The sequence below is a fragment of the Lonchura striata genome, chromosome 3 (genome assembly GCF_050655825.1).
Source record: "Lonchura striata isolate lonStrDom1 chromosome 3, ASM5065582v1, whole genome shotgun sequence".
NCBI lineage: Eukaryota > Metazoa > Chordata > Aves > Passeriformes > Estrildidae > Lonchura > Lonchura striata.
In genome coordinates, this window is record NC_140705.1 from 3,975,234 (window position 1) to 3,995,616 (window position 20,383).

Genomic DNA, 20,383 nt, shown 5'->3' on the forward strand with positions numbered 1-20,383 from the left:
GGCGGTGCCGGTCCCGTTCCCCGAGCGGGCCGGGGCGGTGCCGGTCCCAGTCCCGTTCCCGGCGCGGGCCGGGGCGGTGCCGGTGCCGGTCCCGGCGCGGGCCGGGGCGGGGTCCTGCCGGGGCCGAGCGGAGCCGGGCGGGCGCGGGGAGGGCTCAGGCGGCGGCGCCTGCGCGGGGCCATCGCGGCGCTCCGCGAAGTTCCGCGGGCCCGGGGAAGTTTGGGCTCGGCTCGGCCCGGCCATGGCCTTCCGCCGGCGGGCCAAGAGCCACCCGCTCTTCAGCCAGGAGTTCCTCATCCACAACCACGCCGACATCGGCTTCTGCCTGGTGCTCAGCGTCCTCATCGCCCTCATGTTCGAGGTGAGACGCCCCCGCCATCGCCCCCCGCCGGGACCGGCTGTCCGTGCGTCCCCACCCCGTGGAAGAGGTGTCCCCCCTTGGTCTGCATGGGGTGCCCCCCCTGGGGCTGTCCCAGCTCGGGAGGGTCCCCAGCCGGGCCAGGTGCCCCCATCCCGTACGGGGAGGGGGCTGTGGGGTGCGGGCCCCTCGGTCCGGGGGTCGGAGTGCCGCCCCATTTATTCCCCATCGCTCACCCACCACCGGAGCGGTTCCCCACATTCCCACGGGGACCCAGCCTGCTGCTGCCTTTAGGGGTGGCACATCCTTCTGCTCCGCTCCAGCTCCGCGGGGGTCCCTGGCTGGGCAGGGGGAGCACAGGGGGTGTCAAAACCCCTGCCCCAAACCCACCGCAGCTGCCGGGATGTCCCGAGCACTGCGGGGCGCATCAAGCGAGAAGCCGAGCCTTGTCTGATATTCCCAGCTCTTGGAAATGGGAAGTTTTTTTTTTTTTCCGCTTTTTTTTTTTTTTTTTCTTCAACAGCAGCCCTTTTCCAGGTGTTTTCTCCGCAGCCCGCTGACCCCGCGCCGTGGGACGAGCACCGGCGGCTGCCCGGCCTCTCCCGGCCATCCCGCTGTGCTGCGGGCCGTGGGAAGGCATCCACGGGATTCCTTCCCCGTGCCGGGGTGGCCGCAGACCCCCGCAGGGCCGCTGTCCCACCCCCGCCATGCCGGGATCGCCGCTCTGTCTCTCCGGCTGCTCCGGCCCCGTCCCTCTCCGCCGGCTCTCCGCTCGCCGTGCGGCTCCGCTCGGCTCCGGGCATCCCGCGCCGAGCACCGGGCCCTGCTCAGCGGCACCGCCGGCCGGGACCCCCCCGCCTCCCCCGCTGAACCCTCCCCTTCGGCAGTGCCACGTTTCAAAGCAAATCCGGATGGGAAAGGGGTGGCCGGGGGGCCTGGCGAGGGAGGAAAGGCTCCTTCGGTAGCAAATCGCAGGAGGAGGAAATCCATTTCCTCAATTCCTCCCCGCTGGCACCCCCTGGCTTTAATATCCCCCTCTTTTTTTACTGCGAACTCGCTGAATGAACGAGTCTCTTACAGCACCCGAACCCTTTTCAACGTCCTTGTGGCATGTATGTATATTTATTTAGGAGTTTCAAAACCGACCCAGGAGGGCCAGCTGTATTCCAAAGCCACATGCAAATGCTGCAAAGTTGGGCTGCAAGTTTCGTACTTGTACTTTGAAAAGAGAATGCCGCTGAAGTTGCATCTCTGTCTCAGGGTTTCTCCCTGCAGATGGGTTTGTTGCATACTGGGAGCCCTGTCCTGGAGAGGTGGTACCTGGGCTTGCTGCTGTGGTGCTTTTGGTTGATATGGTGCTGTGAGGGCAGTTCTGAAAATTGATTAACCTCTCCCTATGGAAGTGGCAGCAGGGAGGGGTTTGTGGTGTTTGTGGGGTTTTTAATGTATTTTAATTAAATCTCCCTTGGATGCTGAAGGCAGCAGTTTGCTACTCTCCCAGCAGACCTGAGGGAGACAGTGCTTGCCATGCCAGTGCTCCCTGTGGCTGGCAGCATCATCCCTTGGTAAGGGGTTTGGGACAGCTCTTGGTCCTTGTGGGTATTTCAGTTTACTTTTATTTTATTATTACATGTATTCCTTCTGCTTTCTTTTCCCCTGGAGGGGAAATCAGCCTCTGCTCTTGCCCAGCCCTCCAAACCTTCTGTGCCGGTTTGTGCCACCTCCGTGGTGAGTTTTGGTGGCAGCTCTGATCCCTTGCCATGGTGAGGAGGACTTGTCATTGTCTCTTCCCCTCCTTCTCTCATCCCTGCTTCCCACCCTGCAGCCAGGCTTCCACCTTCCCCAGTGCCAGTGGCCACAGCCAAGTGCAGGCCCAGCGGAAAAGGCCGAATCCTGCTCACAATAGGCTGTTTCCTGCAGGGAAGGTTTTTTTGGGAAGACACAAATAAGATTTTTAACCTTTTCCCAGGCATCCCTCAGGAGCTGACTGCTTCCTTGCTCCAGCACCCTGCTCGGGATGATGCTGGGGGGCTGCCACACATCTCCTACTGCTCAAGCACAGCACAAACTACACCTTGAGCATCTTTTTGGGTGCACAACCTTTCCCATCCACATGGATTCACCAAGCTGGTAATTCCTCTGTGGCAGGGTGCAGGTAGTGGTCATGATGGGATTTGGTGGCATGAGGCTGCTCACTGGTGTTCCAGGTGATTTGATTATTCCAGTGTTGTGTGCATTTTTGGGGATCATGGTATTGCTCAGGGAGGGAAGCCCCAGGTTTGGAGGGAGTTTCCCCAAAAAGAGCTGGGCACTACAAAGGGTTTTTATTTCCCAGCTAGCCCTAAGCCTTCAGGCTGTGAAAACACACTTGGTTGTGCAGCTGCCTGGTGCCAGAGAGGGATTTTGCCACTTGTATGTGGCTTTTGGAGCCCAGAAAGTAAAACCTCCCCTTTTTTATTTTTAAAAAACTATTTTTAGTGAGTCTTTATAGAAGTGTGAAACAGGTGCTTCCCATCCTCATGCAGAAATTACTTTGCATATCTTTTTCCACCCTGCTTTGCAGAAAAATGAAGCAAAGGCCAGTCTGGGTTTAACCTGTGTCCCATCAAGGGTGGCTTCTGTGACTGGTGTCTGGTCAGGTCTGGGGAAGACTTTGCTGATTTTGGAGAAGTTTCTGTATTAGATGGGGGCTGCTATTGTAATCTCTAATGTGGGGAAACTGAGGCTCAGTCTTATGCCTGGGGCAATGAAATAAAGCTATAAACCATTATTTTAGAAGTGGTTCCATGTCCTTGCTGGGCTTTCCCCCTGTGCAGATCGTGGGATGTGAGTCACGGGCTCCCAAACTCAGAATTGTGACACTGTCAGGAGAAGGCGGCTGACGAATGAGCTGCTATTTCCAGGCTTCCTGCTAAATATACTTTCCCCTTCCCGGTCCCCTCCGTAGTACTCTAAAAATTAAGGCCTTTCTGTTGTTAATGAGGAAAACAAAATACATTCCTGCCTCCCCTGGTCTTTGCCAGATGTGGGAACCGAGGCATGCGGGGGGTGTAAGGGTTGCGTGCTGGGGAAGAGCAGAAAAAAGGTAAAAAAGTGCAGTATTTAGGTTTACTTTTAAAAAGGGAATAAACAGGAGTGAGGGTGAGGCAGTGGAAATAGTGTCATGCTGGAGGATGAGTTTGTGGGGGCAGAGGGGCTGCACCGCCCTCGGGAAGGGCTTTTTGTCAAAGCCTGATGTTTACTTTGAAAGGCTTTGGTCCAAAGTTTGGGCTTTAGTTTACATATAGGGCCTGTGTCAATCCATACTGTGGATCAGCAAATTTGTCTTTCAATAAACTCTGGCTAGCAGGGGAAAAAAGAAACCCAAAGTTGTGAGAAAAGCCTTTGGACAGCATTTTGTCTGTAATTAGTTTGAGTTGTTTTTCAAGCCCTGGAAATATTTTCGCGGCTCAGACTGCAGAAAACTCCCCAAGCCTCCCCCGCCAGAGGTTTGGAGCTGCTTCTTTCCTCCAGAGTGGCTTTAACTCAAGCAGGACCATGGGGATGGTGGCATGCGTGGGGGTTCCTGGCTGTGGTGAAGACAAATCCCACTGAGATGAGGCTTTGGAGAAGGGAAACGTGTTTCAGAGAATCCTGGAATTGTTTGAGTTGGAAGGGACCTTAAAACTCATCTCTTCCCATCCCTCTGCCTTGGGCAGGACAACTTTCACTAGACCAGATTGCTCAGAGCCCTGTCCAACCTGGTCTTGAACACTTCCAGGTATGGGGAGTCCACAACCAATCTGGGCAAGCTGTTCCAGGAGTTTATAGTGTGCTGGGGAAGAATGCTCAAAAATTATTCTTCATTCCTGAAAATAATACTTGAAGGTTACAGTGGGTAATTTCTGGGAGAGATGCTAAATTGCCTGGATGTGTGTGCTTAGGCACCTTTGTAAAAGCCACTTGCACATCTGAACAAATGGAGTTGGGATTTTGATATGCAGCATTTCATGGCAGGGGTAAAAACAGCATCTTCTAAATTGCTGGGTGGGGCTCTGAGAACCCTGGTCTATGAAAGGTTCCTTCCCTTTGCAGGGGGCTGGAACATGATCTCTAGGGTCCATATCAACCCAAATAATTCTGGGATCCAAAAAAGGATGGGGAGAGCTTTGCTGCTCTGTATTAGGCAGCAATCTTCAGGCTAAGGTGGTGTGTAGATTTTTCCAATCACTGCATTATCAGGGAGTAAATGCCTGGTGGGAGACAGTAAATGTGTTGTAGTGCTGGGATTGCTTGGCTTTATCTATTGCTCTCCCCCCAGGGCTGCAAGGTGGATGTGCTGATTTGATTTCTGGCCATGAGAAACAGCCTCATCCCTGTCCTGGCTGATCCAGGCATCTCAGGTCTTGGTGGGCACACAGAGTTTTCTCTCTTCAGCATCCAGCTGCACTTTGGTCCTGGAGTTAGTGGCTTTTACCAGCAGAAAGCCACTCACTGCTGAGGATGTGGTTCCTTCAGGGTGTAGAGCTCCCAGGACAGCTGCTTCCCAAATGTACCTGGTTCAGGCATACAGAACCATAAAATCATTAATGTAGGGAAAGCCTCTAAGCTCATCGAGTCCAACCATTCCCCCAGCACTGCCAAGGCCATCCCTAAGCCATGTCCCCAGGTGCCACATCCCTCATGTAAGGCAGGATGAGGCTGGGACAAGGAACATCTCCTCTGCATAGAGGTGCCCTTAATGCTGGTCAGGGAGTGGATGAGAAATAAATGTACAGCATTTGCTACATGGTCCCTGCTCTGTGTGTCCCCTGGAGACAAATCCCTCTCCCACCCTCTAAAAAGTTGTGCCAGGAAGGATTAAGTTGGATACAAGGAAAAATTTCTTTGCTGAAAAGACAGTCAAGGATTGGAACAGGCTGGAAGTCATGGAATCACCATCCCTAGAATTGTTCAAAAATAGTGCAGATGTGGCACCTGTGGCCATGGTTTTGTGGTGGGCTTGGCAGTGCTGGGGGAACAGTTGGATTCCATGATCTTAGAGGAATTTTCTAGCCTAAATTATTCTGTGATTCCATTAATTGCGCCCCTTCCAGTAGCAGTTTAGTGGCAGCTGTCCCTCTACTCTCTGCCCTGCGGGGCAGAACCATTCCCAGCACTTTTCTTTCCTGTACCAGCATTTTGTTTCAGAGCAAACAGACAGCAAGTCTTGTGCCTCTGAATAATCCTCACATTGCTCTTCCCACTCCAAACTTCTGCTTTCCCTGTCTGCCTGTGAAATGCTCAAGGCAGGCTCTGAAGAGCTTTGCCATCCCTGGTGCTCATCCCTGTTTCCCAAGCCAAGGAAACCTGTTTTTTGCTGTGCAGATACCTGCATCTAGGAGTTTACATTTGTCTTTGGTTGTTAAAATATTTCACTGAGGCTTTAGGAAGCAACCTGCTACCCCTCTGTAAGGAATGGTGGGAGGTGCTGGGGTGGCTCCAAAGCTGCTGGTGGCTCTCCAGCCCAGAGGAAGCAAAGACAGATGGGGAGATGGGACAAAGCATTGCTTGATGGAGAAACCTTCCTACCGGGCACTCTGGGACAGAAGATAAGGAGAATCTGGGGAAACTGTGCTGGGGCTGAGCTCTGTCCAGGCATTGCTTCCCACCTTGGAGATACTCTGGGGCCATTTTCCTGGACTCACAGCTCTGGCCTGTGTCCTCTCCAGCAGGTTAGGAGGCATCACCTGGAGATGATGTCTTGTTCCCAGCTGTTTACAGCAATGGATGTCAGCCAAGTACTCGGGGAGCTCTAAATCCATCAGTGCCTGCTGCCTTTAGCACATCCATGACACAGCCACCCTGCCACACCACAGCCACCACTGGCTCCGTGCCTCTGTTTCATGCCCTGTGCCAGCCTGTGGCAAGACTTGGGTGTAAACTCCAGGTCCTGGATGTGCTGTACAGTTCTGGGATGAAGCAACTTGGTTTTCCCAGCCAGCAAGGTCTGTAGGAGCCAGAAGTGTCTCCCTCAGCCAGCTTGAGGCCAAGCGATGCACTTTTTCCATTCCCACCCCAAACTCTGCCCATGGTCTCCATCTTCTGCATCTACTCCTCTACAAACAGAGCAGAACATGTGGGATTTCCTTTTTTTTTCTTTTTTTTTCAGTGGAAAAAACAATAAAATCCCCAAACATCACCATGGAGTTTGCTGTCCCTGAGCCGGGGCTGCCTGCACCGGTTGCTCAATGCTGGTGGTGGCAGGATGGGAACTCTTAGCAAAGTCCCCTGCTCTCCCCCACAAGCTGTGGAGCAATTTCCAGCAGGGATTTTAATATCCTGCCACACTGAAGCAGTGGCAGCCATGTCTGTGTGAAATGCAGCTGATCTCCGTTGGTGTTTGACGGGCACAGGATTTTTTGGGAATGGTTGTATTTGAGGGTGGATGCTTCTGAAGCGTTGGAGGGTTGGTTGGATGCCACTGGAAGGGGAAATTCTGGTGACCTACTGGCAGTGTGGTGTTGGATGTCATGAAGGCATGTTTGGTGTTGGATGTCTGTGCACTGGATTTTGCTGTGGCCCCAGCTTGAGGGTGCTTTGGTCTCAGAGGTGCAGTTTTGGGGTGTCTTGTGGGGTGGATGCTCTGCCCCATCCCCACAAAGTCTCCTGCTTTGCTGCTGTGGAGGACCATTCCTTTAAATAAAAATTTAGTCAATGTCCACCTCTCTGGTGATCAATGACAGGATCAGAGGGAATGGCTGGAGCTGCATCAGGAGAGATTTAGGTTGAACATTAGGAAAAAGTTCTTTCCCCAGAGGGTGGCTTTGTGCTGACCAGGTTCCACAGCGAATGCTCTCAGCCGCAAGCATGACGGAGTTCAAGAAGGGCTTTGACAACATTCTAGGCACAGGATGGGATTCTTGGGGTGTCCTGTGCAGGGACAGGAGTGGGATTTCAGTGATCCTTTTAGTCCCTTCCAAATTAGGATATTCCATGATCTGATTCTGTGATTCAATAAATGAAAAGTGAGCAACACAGCCCTGGGTTTTGGATGTCCTGATGTCTCATCCCAGGCTTTTTTTTTCCCTTTTTAGCCATGCATCTGGGATCTTGTGGGTGACCAGTGTGAGGTTCTGTGTTTCTGCAAGTGAAGCTGGTGCTGGCACATCTCCCTGGGTGATTTGCCTTTCCCATTGTGATAGGAAAAAAAAACTGGTCCAGAAGAATGGATTTAACAACTGATTTGCTTCTTCTTCCCTCTGTGTCTTTGACAGGTCACAGCCAAGACTGCCTTCCTGTTCATCTTACCTCAGTATAATGTTAGTGTGCCTACAGCAGGTGAGAGATGCCTCTGCTCCACAAATCCCAAGGGAATGTTGAGTCTGGTTTGCCCCAAATCCTCAATTCCAGCTACCTTGGGCTCACCCTCTACTGATCAGCTGCTCAGGGTCTTGTCTGGCAGCAAATGTAGTCTGGCAGAGATGTTAAAAATAAGATATGAAGCAAAGTTTGAGTGGCTCAGAGCACTCTGGTTGTGTCTGTCAGCCCTCATGCTGCCAGGTTGGGAAGAAGTGCTTTCCAGGGAGTTTGGGGGCTTCCTCTTTTCTTTCTGCCATGGCCAGACCACTCGGTGCTCCCTGCAGGATGAGGTTGCTGCTCCAAGCCTGGTCAGGCAGGATCCAGCTGTGTGATTGCCTGCCTCGAGCAGCTTCTTGTCCCCCTGAGGAGCAGGAGGGATTTACCTCTTTGACCTGTGCATGTCATCCCTGTCCTGCTGATTTCTGGGGATGGCACCTGGAGAAGAGGGTGTGGAGATGGTGAAGAGATGCTCCAGGCAGGTTCTGATTCACAGGGAGTAAATTCCAGGAGGCTCTGAGCTGGTGCAGCTCGGAACCAAAGGGACCAGAGGAGGTGTCCCAGCTCCCAGCCAGGAGGCTCAGCCCCTGTTTTTCCTATTATGGCTGCTGGTTGCTGCCTTCCTGGCTCAGAGCCCCTCTGGCTCTGGCAGGGATCTGGGCACTGGCCTGGAGACAGCAGGAGCTGCTTTGGGTAAAGGCCTGGGCTCGGGATGAGCCAAATGCCCGGGGCACAAAGCCTGGCCTGGCGGCAGAAAACTGCAGTTAATTGGGAGTGTTTGAGTAATCATGCAAAGAAAGAGCAGGGTGTTGGGATTAGGGGAGCTGCAGTGAGGCAGACATGCGGAAGATAAAAGCTCTGCCCTTAAAGGCTTTGGTTATGGCTGAAGGAGTCATCCAGTTTCCAGATTCAATTGTGGTCCCTTCTCCCCTGTGGCATAGTCCAGACAACTTCTGCTGCTGGGTTTTTAAGGGATTTATTCTTTCCTGACATGAGATGTCCCAGGGGGCACAGAAACACCTCCCCAGGACCAAGTATTGGGATATCAATATAGGGCATAAGCTAGTGGGGAGAAAGATCTTAGTGCAGCAGCTTCTTGGGAGAAATCTAAATTTTTCCAAGGCTTTCCCACATCCCCCACAGCTTCTGCTAGAACTTCTGAGGTGCCCTGGAGAGAGAAGGCAGAGCACAGGTACATGATGTTATTTTCTTTGGCCATGCAATTCTGTCTTTTACCTTGCTCTGGGATACAGGCACCATTTTTACCTCTGGGTCTGCACAGCACCAGGAGCTCCTAAGGATAGGGTGTTTTCATATCCTCGTGCCAGTTTTGTTCATAAATCCCCTTCAAATCTTAGAAATCTGGAATGAAGCTTTGTTTAGGGTAGGCAGGGCTGGTGACAGAGCAGTTTCTTCCTGTCAGGAGAGGACAGACTGGGTCAGGGCGAAGGAGAGCAGCAGCCAGGAGTGGGCTGAGCTTCGTGTGATGATACTTCCTGCAGCCTTCCCAACTCTACTTCTTCCCATAAGCTTCAGGGCTGAAAATAGTCACCTAAATGCAGATGTCTGGGGTATTTTGAGTGCTGCTGGGTCTCCTGTTGCTCCAGAAGAGCACAGCCTCCCTATTTGTGGGTCCTATTTGTCATCCACCAGCCCTGTGCTGCTGCCTCAGATCTCTGACTAGCAGAAGGCACCTGCATTTAGGCAGCTGAATCCTGCTCCAGCAGTTTTCAGGGAGGAGTGGGAGATCCTAAGGAAGTGTTAAATCATAACTGAGGGAGTTGAAATCCTATCCCAAGCGCTGATGTTTCTAGTGGGGAATCCCTGATCCTGTCACTTGCTTCAACTTCCCGTGTTTTTATCCCTGCAGGTGATAAATTCCCATCTCCACAGCCAGGCTGTCCCCAGTGGCAAGGGGAAGCTTTTAGTGTCCTCAGTGTCCCCTCCCTTGAGGTGTGTACCTGTAAGAGGGGAAACCACCCATGTCTGCCATGAGCTAACCCTGAAGAGAGCCCTTTTTCCCTACCACTGGCATAGTCATGACCTCTCTGGTGTCCCCATCCAAGCTGCTCCCCACTAAGCCCTCAACTGGAAATCCTTTGGGCTATGGGAGTCTGACCCATGCTTTTTTTTTGTCTTTGCAGATGGGGAGCTGGTCCAGTATCACTATGGGCTGAAGGATCTAGTCACCATCCTCTTCTACATCTTCATCGCCATCATCCTCCACGCAGTGGTGCAGGAATACGCCCTGGACGTAAGCGCCATTCCCTGTCTTGTGTCCTCAAAATACCAAATTCCACGGAGGGCTCTGCAGTTAAATGCTGTTCTGGGGGTGGTCTGGGGGCTGAGGTGATGATGGGTGAGCTTTCATCTCTGGAGGCTGCTAGGGATTGAGGAGGAGGAGAGAGAGTTGATGGTGGCTCACGTTTTCTTGTTTGTGTCTCCCTCTGCTCCTTCCCAGAAAATCAACAGGCGTCTGCATCTCTCCAAGGTCAAACACAGCAAGTTCAATGAGTCAGGGCAGCTGGTTGCCTTCCACCTCACCTCTGTCATCTGGTGCTTGTACGTCGTGGTGACGGTAAGGCACGGGGCTGGCTGGCATTTGGCTTTCCAGGGGGAACTGTGGGTTCTGGAGCACAAAATCCCACTGGCAGCAGAGACCCCAGCCAGCTTCTGGGCCAAAGCAGGCACATTTCAGTCAGTGTCGTTTTCAGCTGTGGTGAATCCTTCCAGCCACTGTCTGAGGGCAGTTTTGGGAAATCCTTCTCCTGTATTGTACAAAGCACAGGTAAATGGGCTGTGAAATATTTTTGGAGCTGGGGCCCAGAAATCCTGCCTGGCCCCATCATCTCCATCCTCTGCTCCAGGACTTGATGCCTTTCTCAGCTTATTTTCCTCCTTATGTACATTCAGTGCCTTGAGGTTTCTGGGTACCTTTTGTGGGGTCATGGGGCTAATGGGCAGAATTTTGGAATCCATCTTTGTGCTTCCTTCCTTGGCAAGATGATGGTGGGGGAATCTTTGAAAACAGGGAAACCTTGCTGTTTCTTGAGGATGTGTCAACCCAAAGATTTCAGAGGGAAAACTGTCATTTTGAGAAGGAAGGGGGAGGGAAGAGCAGGTGGTGTGGGAGAGATCTGACTGTTTTGGCAGGATGAAGTGATGATGCTTTGCTACCTGCAGCCATTTGGGTCCAGCTGTGGTCTGCAGTGGCTCTGGGGATGGATCCTTGGGGACAGATTCCCTCCGCACTGCTCAGAGGGTCCTGCCAACCCTTTTTAGAGAACTACTTTTCCCTTCAAGGCCAGCATTTCTAGAGATCTGCTGGCACTGCCTCTGCCTCATTGGTCTCTGAGGAAGGAAACTTTGGCAAAACAGTTGATGCTGCTGGTTTTGGGCTCCCCTTGCCCAGTGCCAGACACATCCGTCAGCAGCTGTGGGGCTGGAGCCTCCTGTACACCCCACATTGCTGTGATATGCTCCCCAAACAGCCAACATGTGTAAAGCAGGTCACTCTTGTGCTTCCCTGGCCTTCCCCAGCTGAACAAACACATCTTGGGACAGACAGGGAATAGATGATGGTGACTGGGCAGGACAAATTTCCCTTGCCAGCATCTCCTTGCAAAGCCTAGAGCAGCATCCATGTGGCAGGAGTGAGAAGGGAGTCCCATCCTATAAGGCAAGAGGTGGAAAATGAAACTATCCCAATTCATATCCAGTTTTTTTTTATTGGTGTTTTCTGTTCCTCTTTCTATTCAGAAGCACTTCTTGTTGCTGAAGTGCTGCTGGGATTGGAAATGCCAGTAGGGAAGAAGCCTCTGGGACCATGCACATGGCTACTGAGCCATGCTTCACCTCCAGAGCATTCCAAACCCCAAATAAGCTCTCCTGAATTTGGGACCCTCTGTGCAACTAAGCTAGTAGCCTTCAGCCCCCAAATAAGGGGCCTGGTGAAATTTTAGAGGGGTGCTAGAGATCCACAGATGCAGAGCTCAGCCTTGGCCCTCACATGGAACATGGTTTGCTCCTGCAGGCTGTGACGAGGCTCGGGTGTCATCCCCAGTTCCTTGTTTCACTGTACCATCAGCCCAGCCTCTCATAACCTGTTTTGTTTTGCTGAAGCCTTGCCTCTCTTCTCCTTTTCAGGAAGGATACATTTCAAACCCCCGGAGTCTGTGGGAAAACTACCCGCATGTTTATCTGCCGTAAGCACTTGCGAGGGCATTTTGTTCTGGGGCTGGCCACTTCCTTCCTCTCCATGGTTTTGCCTGCTGGGAGTGGGGTGCTGACAGCACAGCACCCTCTGCATGCACCCTGCAGCAAGGATGCTGCAGTGAGACCGTGGGGAGTGGGGATATCTCATTTGTGAGCCAGGGGAGGGGTGTTCAGAGGGTTTCATGAGGAAGGCCCTGTGGGCTTGGTTACTCATCCTGACTGTTTCCTGCAGCACCTTGGGAAAGTCTCTTTGCTGTTCATTTTTCACGGCGCAAATATAGTGGGGGATGACCCTTCACTCTTGGTTTTTTACAAAAGTGAGGTTTGCAGAGAGCACAGACACCACAGCACAAGCATCTGAATAAACTCCATGTGTGGCTCTCTTGGCTCAACAAATAATTTCAGCCCCAAAATGATTTCTCCTAAATCCCATGGCTCCAAAACAGTGGAGGGACTGCCCAATGCTGCCCTGGCACTCGGGCTCTTGGGGTCCTGCCATGGCCTGGGCTGGCTCACGTGGCTCCTCCCTGCATTTCAGGTACCAGGTGAAGTTTTTCTACCTGTGCCAGCTGGCGTACTGGCTGCACGCCCTGCCTGAGCTCTACTTCCAAAAAGTCCGCAAGGTGAGAGCCAGGGGGAGGTTTTGGGAGAGGGAGCTCTGGGAGAGGGCGGGTGGAGAGGGCTGAGAGGTTGATTTGGCTTTTGTGCCCCTGGCAGGAGGAGATCCCCCGGCAGCTGCGCTGCATCGCGCTCTACCTGCTGCACATCGCCGGCGCCTACCTGCTCAAGTGAGTCAGCTCCACACCAGGACGGGGCTGGGCAGCTGCCTCTGCCCTGGGGTCACCTGGCAATCCTCAGTGGGGTGAGAGGCTTAGAAGGAATAAATCAGGTTGTTTCAGTGGAGAGTGAGTTTTTGCATAGGCAGGTATATAGGACAAGAGGGATGGTTTTAAACTAGAAGAGATTTGGATATTGAGAAGAAATTCTTGCCTGTGAGGGTGGTGAGGCATTTGGCACAGGTTGTTCAGAGGGTTTCCCATCCCTGGAAGTGTTCAAGGCCAGGTTGTTAGCATTCAGGAACACATAATCACGGCATGTGATTATATGCAGGTGCTTTTAGTTGAAGAGCTCTGGAATTCAGGAGTTTCAGACCCAAATCTGACCCCGACATGATTTCGAGCTGAACATGTTTTATATTCTGTCATTATATAACTACATATTAATTATTAAACTTGTATTGTTCTATTGTATACATTGATCCCATCCAAGCATGGATTTCTTGTGATTTCCCCCAAACCCCCTGAACACAGTTCTCATGATTCTTGTTATAATCAAACAATAATTATATCTAATTACTGAGGAAACATTACATCTAACAATCATATCATTTATCATATAATAATTACACAGGTGCAGCGCAGTTTCACATGATCTAACAAAAACAAGGTCTAACATTTTCCCAGGGCCTACCTGTAGCGTTTTCCCAGATCCTACCAAGCTCAACTCCCTGAATTCCCATGATTTTATAAACCTTTTACTGTCAAGGTTGGATGGGCAACCAGTGGAAGATTGGAGCAAGGTTGGATTGGAGCAACCTAGGACAGTGGAAGATGTGCAGGGCAGGGGATTGGAGTGATCTTTAAGGTCCGTTCCCACCCAAACCATTCTCTGATAAAAAGCAGAGCAGCCTTGCCAGCCATAGGGTTTTGTGTTGGATATATCCCAGCTCTGGTAGTGTTTTGGACTGTGCTGATGGGTTATAGACAGGGATTTCCCCTATTGCAGTCCTACCCCTTCTACTGCACAAAGATCTGGCTTTGGGCTGGCGCTGCAGCTCATGAACAGGCTGAGGCTGCAGCTGGGTTTGAAGGATGAAGGTTGACCAGCCCAGTGATGCTTTTTTTTCCTTTTCCTTACCAGCTTAACCCGCTTGGGACTGATCCTCTTGCTGTTGCAGTACTTGGCTGAGTTCTTCTTCCACATGGCACGACTGGTTTACTTCACGGACGAGAACAACGAGAAGCTGTAAGCAGGGGAGCTGCCTGTGGCTCCCATCCTCCTGTGGAGCCCAGGAGAGCCTGGACCTTGCTCTCCCCTCCTGGGTCAGCACTGGGGCTGCTCCTGCCCACACCTGTGCTTGCCCTCCTGCAGGTTTAACGTGTGGGCCGTGGTGTTCGTGGTCACCAGGCTCTTCACCCTCACCTTGTACATCCTGGTCATCGGCTTCGGGCTGCCGCGCGTGGAGAGCCAGGCCCTGGACCCCGAGAGAGGGAACTTCTTCAGCTTTCTCTTCAACAATATTCTCTTCAGGTAGGAATGTCTCTTGTGTCTTCTTTGGCTGTGTTATTCCAGCATGGGTTTTTCTGAGTTTGGAAATCATGGAATGCCAGAATGGTTTGGATTGGAAGGGACCTTAAAGATCATCTCTTTCCAACCCTTGCCTTGGACATGGAGACCATCACTGGACCAGGTTGCTGCAGGTTCCATCCAAATGGGATCCAGACAGTGACAAGCTGATCCTGGTTCCATTTAGGGAAGGTGTTAGTGCACTGAAGGGGGTGTGAAGGAAGCAAGGAGAGGTTTAAAGGCTACACAGAGCCAAAATGAAGGGGAAAATCAGGAAATTAAGTGTTAATGAAGTGAAGTTACAAAGTGCAAGCTTATCTTGGAGAAATGCTGGTAGGCTTTTCCTGTTGTACCTGTAAGTGCATTTACATGGATGTGGTCAAGGAAAAGGCATTTTCCCTTCTGCTTGGCCATGTTTTGCTGCCCCTTGATGTGAGAGGTAGGGGGTGGAATGGGCTCCTTACGCCTTGCAGTCTGTCAAGTCTGGGAGCCTTTCTCATCCTTGAAGCAGCTGTGGGTTCAGTTCAGAATTTGCCAGGCATGGTCATTCTCAAGCTTTTTGAAGCCAAGGACTGCTGGCACACCTGAGGATTTGAGGGTCTTTCTTACCTCCCTTCCACCTTTTAGATCATCCGGGGACATTGTATCTTGATTGTACTGCATTGTATTTTGGGCAGTGCTGGTTGAGATGATCCTGTTCATCAATTCCTGCCCTAAAGTTGAAAGAATCAGTGAATCAAAACCTGAGATCTTTATGACGTGGAGGGAAAGGAAGGTGGCTGCTCTGGGCTGAGGGGTGGCGGAAAGGAGAGATGGTGGCTGGAGGGACGGCATCTGCCACGTGGGGGGACCTCGGCCACCAGCCCCAGTGTGGGGGGAAGGCCGGGCTGGGGGTGGCCTCGCTGCTGTGTTCTCAGCCTGCCTCTTCTCCGCCCCTGGCAGAATGAGTGTGCTGCTGTTGGTGTGCCTCTTCCAGGCCTCGGTGATGTGGCGCTTCATCCACTTCCAGCTGCGGCGCTGGAGGGAGTACTGGAACGAGCAGAGCAGTCGGAAGCGAGCCGCCGCCGCCGCCGCCAGCACCAAGCAGCAAACCAAGCTGCTCAAGAGGGACTCGGGTGAGTGCTGGGAGGGTGGCACTGTGGAGGTGCAAGTCCTGGGGTTCAGCATCCCCCAGCAGGCGTCTCCACCAGTGTCCTGATGTCATGGGGGTTTCCCCGTGTCTGTGGGCCAGTCCTGAGAGAATAAAGGGTTTGGCTTGTGCAAGGGACAAAGTTTCTTCCTCCATAGAATCACAGAGTGGTTTAGGTTGGAAAAGACCTCTGAGATTATGGAGTCCAACCTTTGACCAATCACCACAGTGTCAACCAGACTAGAGTGCTGAGTGCCATGTTAAGTCATTCCTTGGACACCTCCAGGGATGGTGACTCCAAACCTCTCTGAGCAGCCCATTCCAATGTTTAATCACCCTTTCTGTGAGAAAATTCCTTCTAATGTCCAACCTGAACCTCCCTTGTGGCAGCTTGAAGCTATTTCATCTTTTCCTGTCCCTTGTTCCCTGGGAGCAAAGCCCCACCTGGCTGCACCCTCCTGTCATGGAGTTGTGGCAAGCAAGAAGGTCCCTCCCAAACTTCTTTTACTCCAGGTTAAACACCCCCAGCTCCCTCAGATTGCGCTCCAGACCCCTCACCAGCTCCGTGTCCCTTTGTTGCTATCCCCAGGTTACCATGAAAACGGAGTGGTGAAAGCAGAGAACGGAACCTCACCTCGCACCAAGAAGCTCAAGTCTCCATAGAAGCCAAGGGTTGTCTCCTGGGGAGGAGGGCGAGATACCAGGACTGAGCAGCCCCTCCTCCTGCTCCTCACGAGCGGCATCTTGAAAGGCTCGGAATCATCTTCCCAAGGTGTCTCTCGCTCTCCTCCCTTCCTTCCTTGCTCTCGTGAACCGTTTGCAATAAAACCAAAAAGGCCTCATTCCCCTTCTCCCATCCCCCTCATAGGAACCTTCTCCAGCCCTCCTGGTTTTGCCTTCCTCTGATCGTAAACCAGCGTGCAATTTTTTTTTTTCCCTTTTCTAATTTAGTGTTTGGTTATTTTGGTTAATGGTTACAAGTGTATCATAAATGGTTCCAAACAATCCTTTTTTCTCCTACAGCATGTTCCTCCCCCTCTCTTCATGGTGCTTCCCTGAACCCCTGGGACAGGGTCACGACAGCTTGAAGGCACCAAATGTGTGTTATGGGATCAGATTCCTGGGGGAATGTGCTGGGGCTGTGAGATCTAAGGCTCAGGGGTGCTCTCAGGTGAGATGGGACACAACTGGCCAGCACCCAAGAGGTTGTTGATGCTGCTAAGAGAGACCAGGGTCTGATGGAGGAAGCTCAACCCTGTCTTGTCTCCTGGTGGACCTCTGGTTAACTGAGGTCTTCTGAACCCTGTTTTGGAGAATTTTCAGGAGCTGGGCAGCAGAGAAGGGAGAGAACTTCCCTCTTCATATGGAAGGTCCACCTCCCAGCCTCTGCTTGCCCTAGCTGGATTTCTCTTGACTGCCCCATGGTTGTTCTGGACCTCCTATCCCCAGGAGCTGGGCCCAGGGCTCTGCAGCTCTCAATGTTTTGTTATGGGGCAAGAGCATCTTCATTTCCATATGAGTCCTTGAGGCCTGCCCTGTTTTGAGTGCTGGCCTAGCTCTTGTCAGCCCAGCCCTTTGCCAGCTTGTCTGTGCCTCGTGGCCCTGGTGTTCTTGTTGCTCTTGACCACATTCAGGTGACAAATGGGTTGCTGCAAAGGGTTTTTGCATCAGTGGACTGTGCCCCTCGTACTGTCACCTCAGCCTTCCTCGTCCCTTCCGTGCCAGTCCAGCCATGCCATCAGCAGCCACCAGCTTCACTCTTTGTTTCCAAAGGATACACTGCTTGTATCCACTCAAGGTGCTATCAAACCCAGGGTTTCTTCCAAAAATCCTAGCCCCTTCATCCCTTTCTGAGCTGTGAATGAGATGACAGGGAAGGAAGGTGAAGGAGGCTGGGGCTGCAAGGAGCAGCTTGCATTTTAGGAAAAGCCTGGCTTGTGACATGTCGCTGTTAGCAGATGGAGTTGTCTCAAATCTACCTCAGAGGCCATCTGTTGCTGCAGACCACTTTCCCCTCTTGCTCCTGCCTGCTGCCACCTCCACGTGCTGGCAAGAGGTTTTGTGGAAAGCCGGATCCCACCAGCCTGATCCCTCGCTGACTCTGCTGGGAGCAGCATCTGCTTGGGGTTTTGTGGGTCAGTGCCATCTCACTGGGCTTCTTTTTGGGGTGCCATGCCAGGCTAGGTTTGGCAGGTGAGGAGTAGTGGCACCTCTGTCCCCCACACTGTCCTCTGGGGCAGTACCTGAGCTGGCTTTGCTGTTGGTGCCTCCTGTGCAGTGAAGTTGGCCCTAGCTTCAGTTCTGCTTCGCCACAGCAGGAACAGAGGACTCGTGGTGTGTCCCCTTGGCTCGGTGAGGAGGGGGACACAGAGCTGGGATGCTGTTCCTGTGTAGTCCAGGATTGATCCTTGGCGTGCCCCTGTCTCAACCCTTGGGGGGAGCTGAACTCTGGCTCTCTCTGAGTGCAATTCCAGCTTGAGGCTGCTGCTGTTGTCCTTTGCACCAGTCATGTTTTGAGGAATGGCTGACAGTTGATTTTCTGCCCCTCTTTGTGCTGAGTTGGGTTTTCCCTGTTTATCTGGGTGTTTTTTATCCTTTCTTTCCCCTCTCCTTGTTGAGGAGGCACTGGAGGGAGAAAACATGCAGGGACATGAGGACAGTTGGTCAAATTCCACCTGTTCCTCAATTCTCACCACATTTTAATGTTCAGTGAGAGATATTGGCAGGAGAGGGCTTTCCCTGTTTTCAGGGGAGCTGGGGAAGGAGGCTGGAGCAGAGCCCCTGGTGGTACTTTGCCATTGCTCCTTGTAGCCTGTGCTGGGAGGATAAGACACTTTTTGGCTCAGAGGCAGCAACAGGACCCATGGTGCAGCATGATCGGGGGGAAAGGAGCTTTATGTGGGGGAGGACATGGAAAAGGTCTAGTGGGAGAGGTTTTTCATTTCTCCTGCCTCTTCCCATCCCCTGCCATCCACTGCGAGTGCCCTCCAAAAGGGACTTCTGGCTGGCACCTCCCCAGAGCCTCAGCCAGGCCTTTCCGCAGTGCTGGTGCCTTGCAGCAGCCGAGCTGCTTGACTCTGTTAGCAGGTGACCCCCAAAAACACGGCTGCTGAATGATTCCTCCTCCTGCCTGCTTGGCTTCAGGCAGCTTTTCCACTTGCACAAACCTATCTCTTCCTACGGTAGCTGGTGATGCTTTGTATCCCAAGTGCCTTATGTTGTAGCCTGTCTGTGCACTGTAGCAGTAGCTGAACACCCTCCTTTGTTATTACGTATGTACAACATATGCTACATTTACGTGTTTTCTGTTTCCTTTTTGATAGCGCTACCAGGAAAAGGGACATTTGTTTTTGAAGCATTTCCATATGTTCTTTTTATAATTTTGGTTTTTTAAACCTGTAGATGATGGGGCTTTATTTTTTAGCCCTCCTTTATATGTAGTCCTCAGAAATCCCCATCCTTCTTTTGGACCCCAACCTGGCAGGTTGGGTTTCTTTGAGCTGAGCCTTTGTTGTGAGGCGATATCCACTGTCATCCTGGAGGTTTGCAATCCCCTCTCCATCCGAGGGGCTGCCATGGGCTGCTCCTATCTCTGTGTAGTAGTGCAAGCACAATCCCTGGGCTGCAAGCCTGCAGTAACTGCTCCTGTGTCCATGTCATTTCTCAGCAGATCCAGCCTTCCTTTTAGCCCAAAGAACTTTTTCTTGGAACATTTTCATATCAAGCCCTTAGTGGTCAGTCTGTCCTTGGCCTCTCCACCTATGAAATGCCACGAGCTCACTTCCCTTTAGTAGATGCTCTTCTCATGCCCCATCTGTGTCATCTGCAGAAAACAGCATGGAATTGTTGAGTGAGGTTGGAAAATGCCTCCAAACTCGTCAAAGTCCAACCTTTAAACCAACACCAAGATCCAACCCTGAACAGGAGTTCTTGTCCACCACGGTGCAGAAGGTGATGGAGATTATCCAACATTTCCAGTGGGACATGATTCCTTGCACCCTTCCCATGGGCTTGAGGCTGCTTTAGTAGTCTGTGTCCATTATCCAACCTAAGGAGGTCAGGAATTGAGTAGCCTGTGGTTTTTGGGGTGAAGTGTAGTGTTTTCCTGTCCTAGCCTAGAAGAGCTGTGAAATACCAGCACTAGTTCTCTTTTCTTGTCTTAGGTAGCTGGAGAATGGACTTGGGAAGAGAAAGGGGTGGAGGAAAAACAGATGTAGCATTTCACATACAGTTTTTGAGTGACTCTTACATTATGGGGCATTACGGTTGCGTTTATGTGATTGTTGTTGTTAATTAGGATTCTTTCTTGTTACTCATCATGTTTGGGTTAGTAGTAGCCAAGTTCCAGTTCCCCTGTAGGTCCCCTTACTCTCAACTCAATGTTTTAAAAGGTATTTTTGGTAAGCTTCCTGGTTGGAGGGAAGCATGGTCACTCTGGGATGTCTCTTCCTTGCCTCCAAGTGACTGGGAGCTTGGAGCCATCCCGCCTTTGCTGCAGTGCCTGGGGGTTTACAGCAGCCTCGGGCTCTTGCCTTTGGTAGATGGAGCCCAGGCTGTGTCAGCAGTGGGTGGAGATGATGGGGTTTGTTTTACAGCCTTCCAGGAAACTTCATGGGGGTGAAAGGTTGGTTTAGTAGGTTTTATGCCCAGCAGTGAGGTATGTTCCACCTCCTTGGGGGTTTTCTGGGAAGAATGGCTGTTGGAAAAGCCAGGCAGAGGTGTGTAGTTTTTCCTCGAAAATGTTGAGCTCAACTGATCAAACTTCAGCAAAGGAACTCGAGGAAAAGTTTTGTTCTTCCATATTTATGCTTTAGTGCAAATTTCCTGATTTTGGAGGGGGGTTGGGGGGGGAATTAACAGTTTCTGGTATTTTATCCCGTTTGTTTCATTCTTCCTGTCACTTCAGTTTTTGTACGGATTTTGTTTGTTGTTGTTGTTCATTGTTTCAATGACTTTTGTGATAAACTCAGCAGAAGTATTTTTCTGAAATAAATAAATAAAAGGCATAGATTCTTCCA

The 20,383-nt window shown here is 51.7% G+C and overlaps 1 protein-coding gene across 1 annotated transcript; it reads left to right on the plus strand.

Annotated features, from left to right (window-relative positions):
* The first annotated feature begins 134 nt into the window (after nucleotides 1-134).
* Nucleotides 135-20,383, plus strand: TRAM2 (translocation associated membrane protein 2). Its single transcript, XM_021549742.3, has 11 exons — nucleotides 135-361; nucleotides 7,594-7,657; nucleotides 9,820-9,929; nucleotides 10,137-10,253; nucleotides 11,822-11,880; nucleotides 12,429-12,513; nucleotides 12,608-12,678; nucleotides 13,811-13,915; nucleotides 14,042-14,200; nucleotides 15,179-15,351; nucleotides 15,955-20,383. Exons 1-11 carry the CDS (start codon nucleotides 242-244, stop codon nucleotides 16,026-16,028), a joined length of 1,137 nt encoding a protein of 378 aa, XP_021405417.2. The 5' UTR covers nucleotides 135-241; the 3' UTR covers nucleotides 16,029-20,383.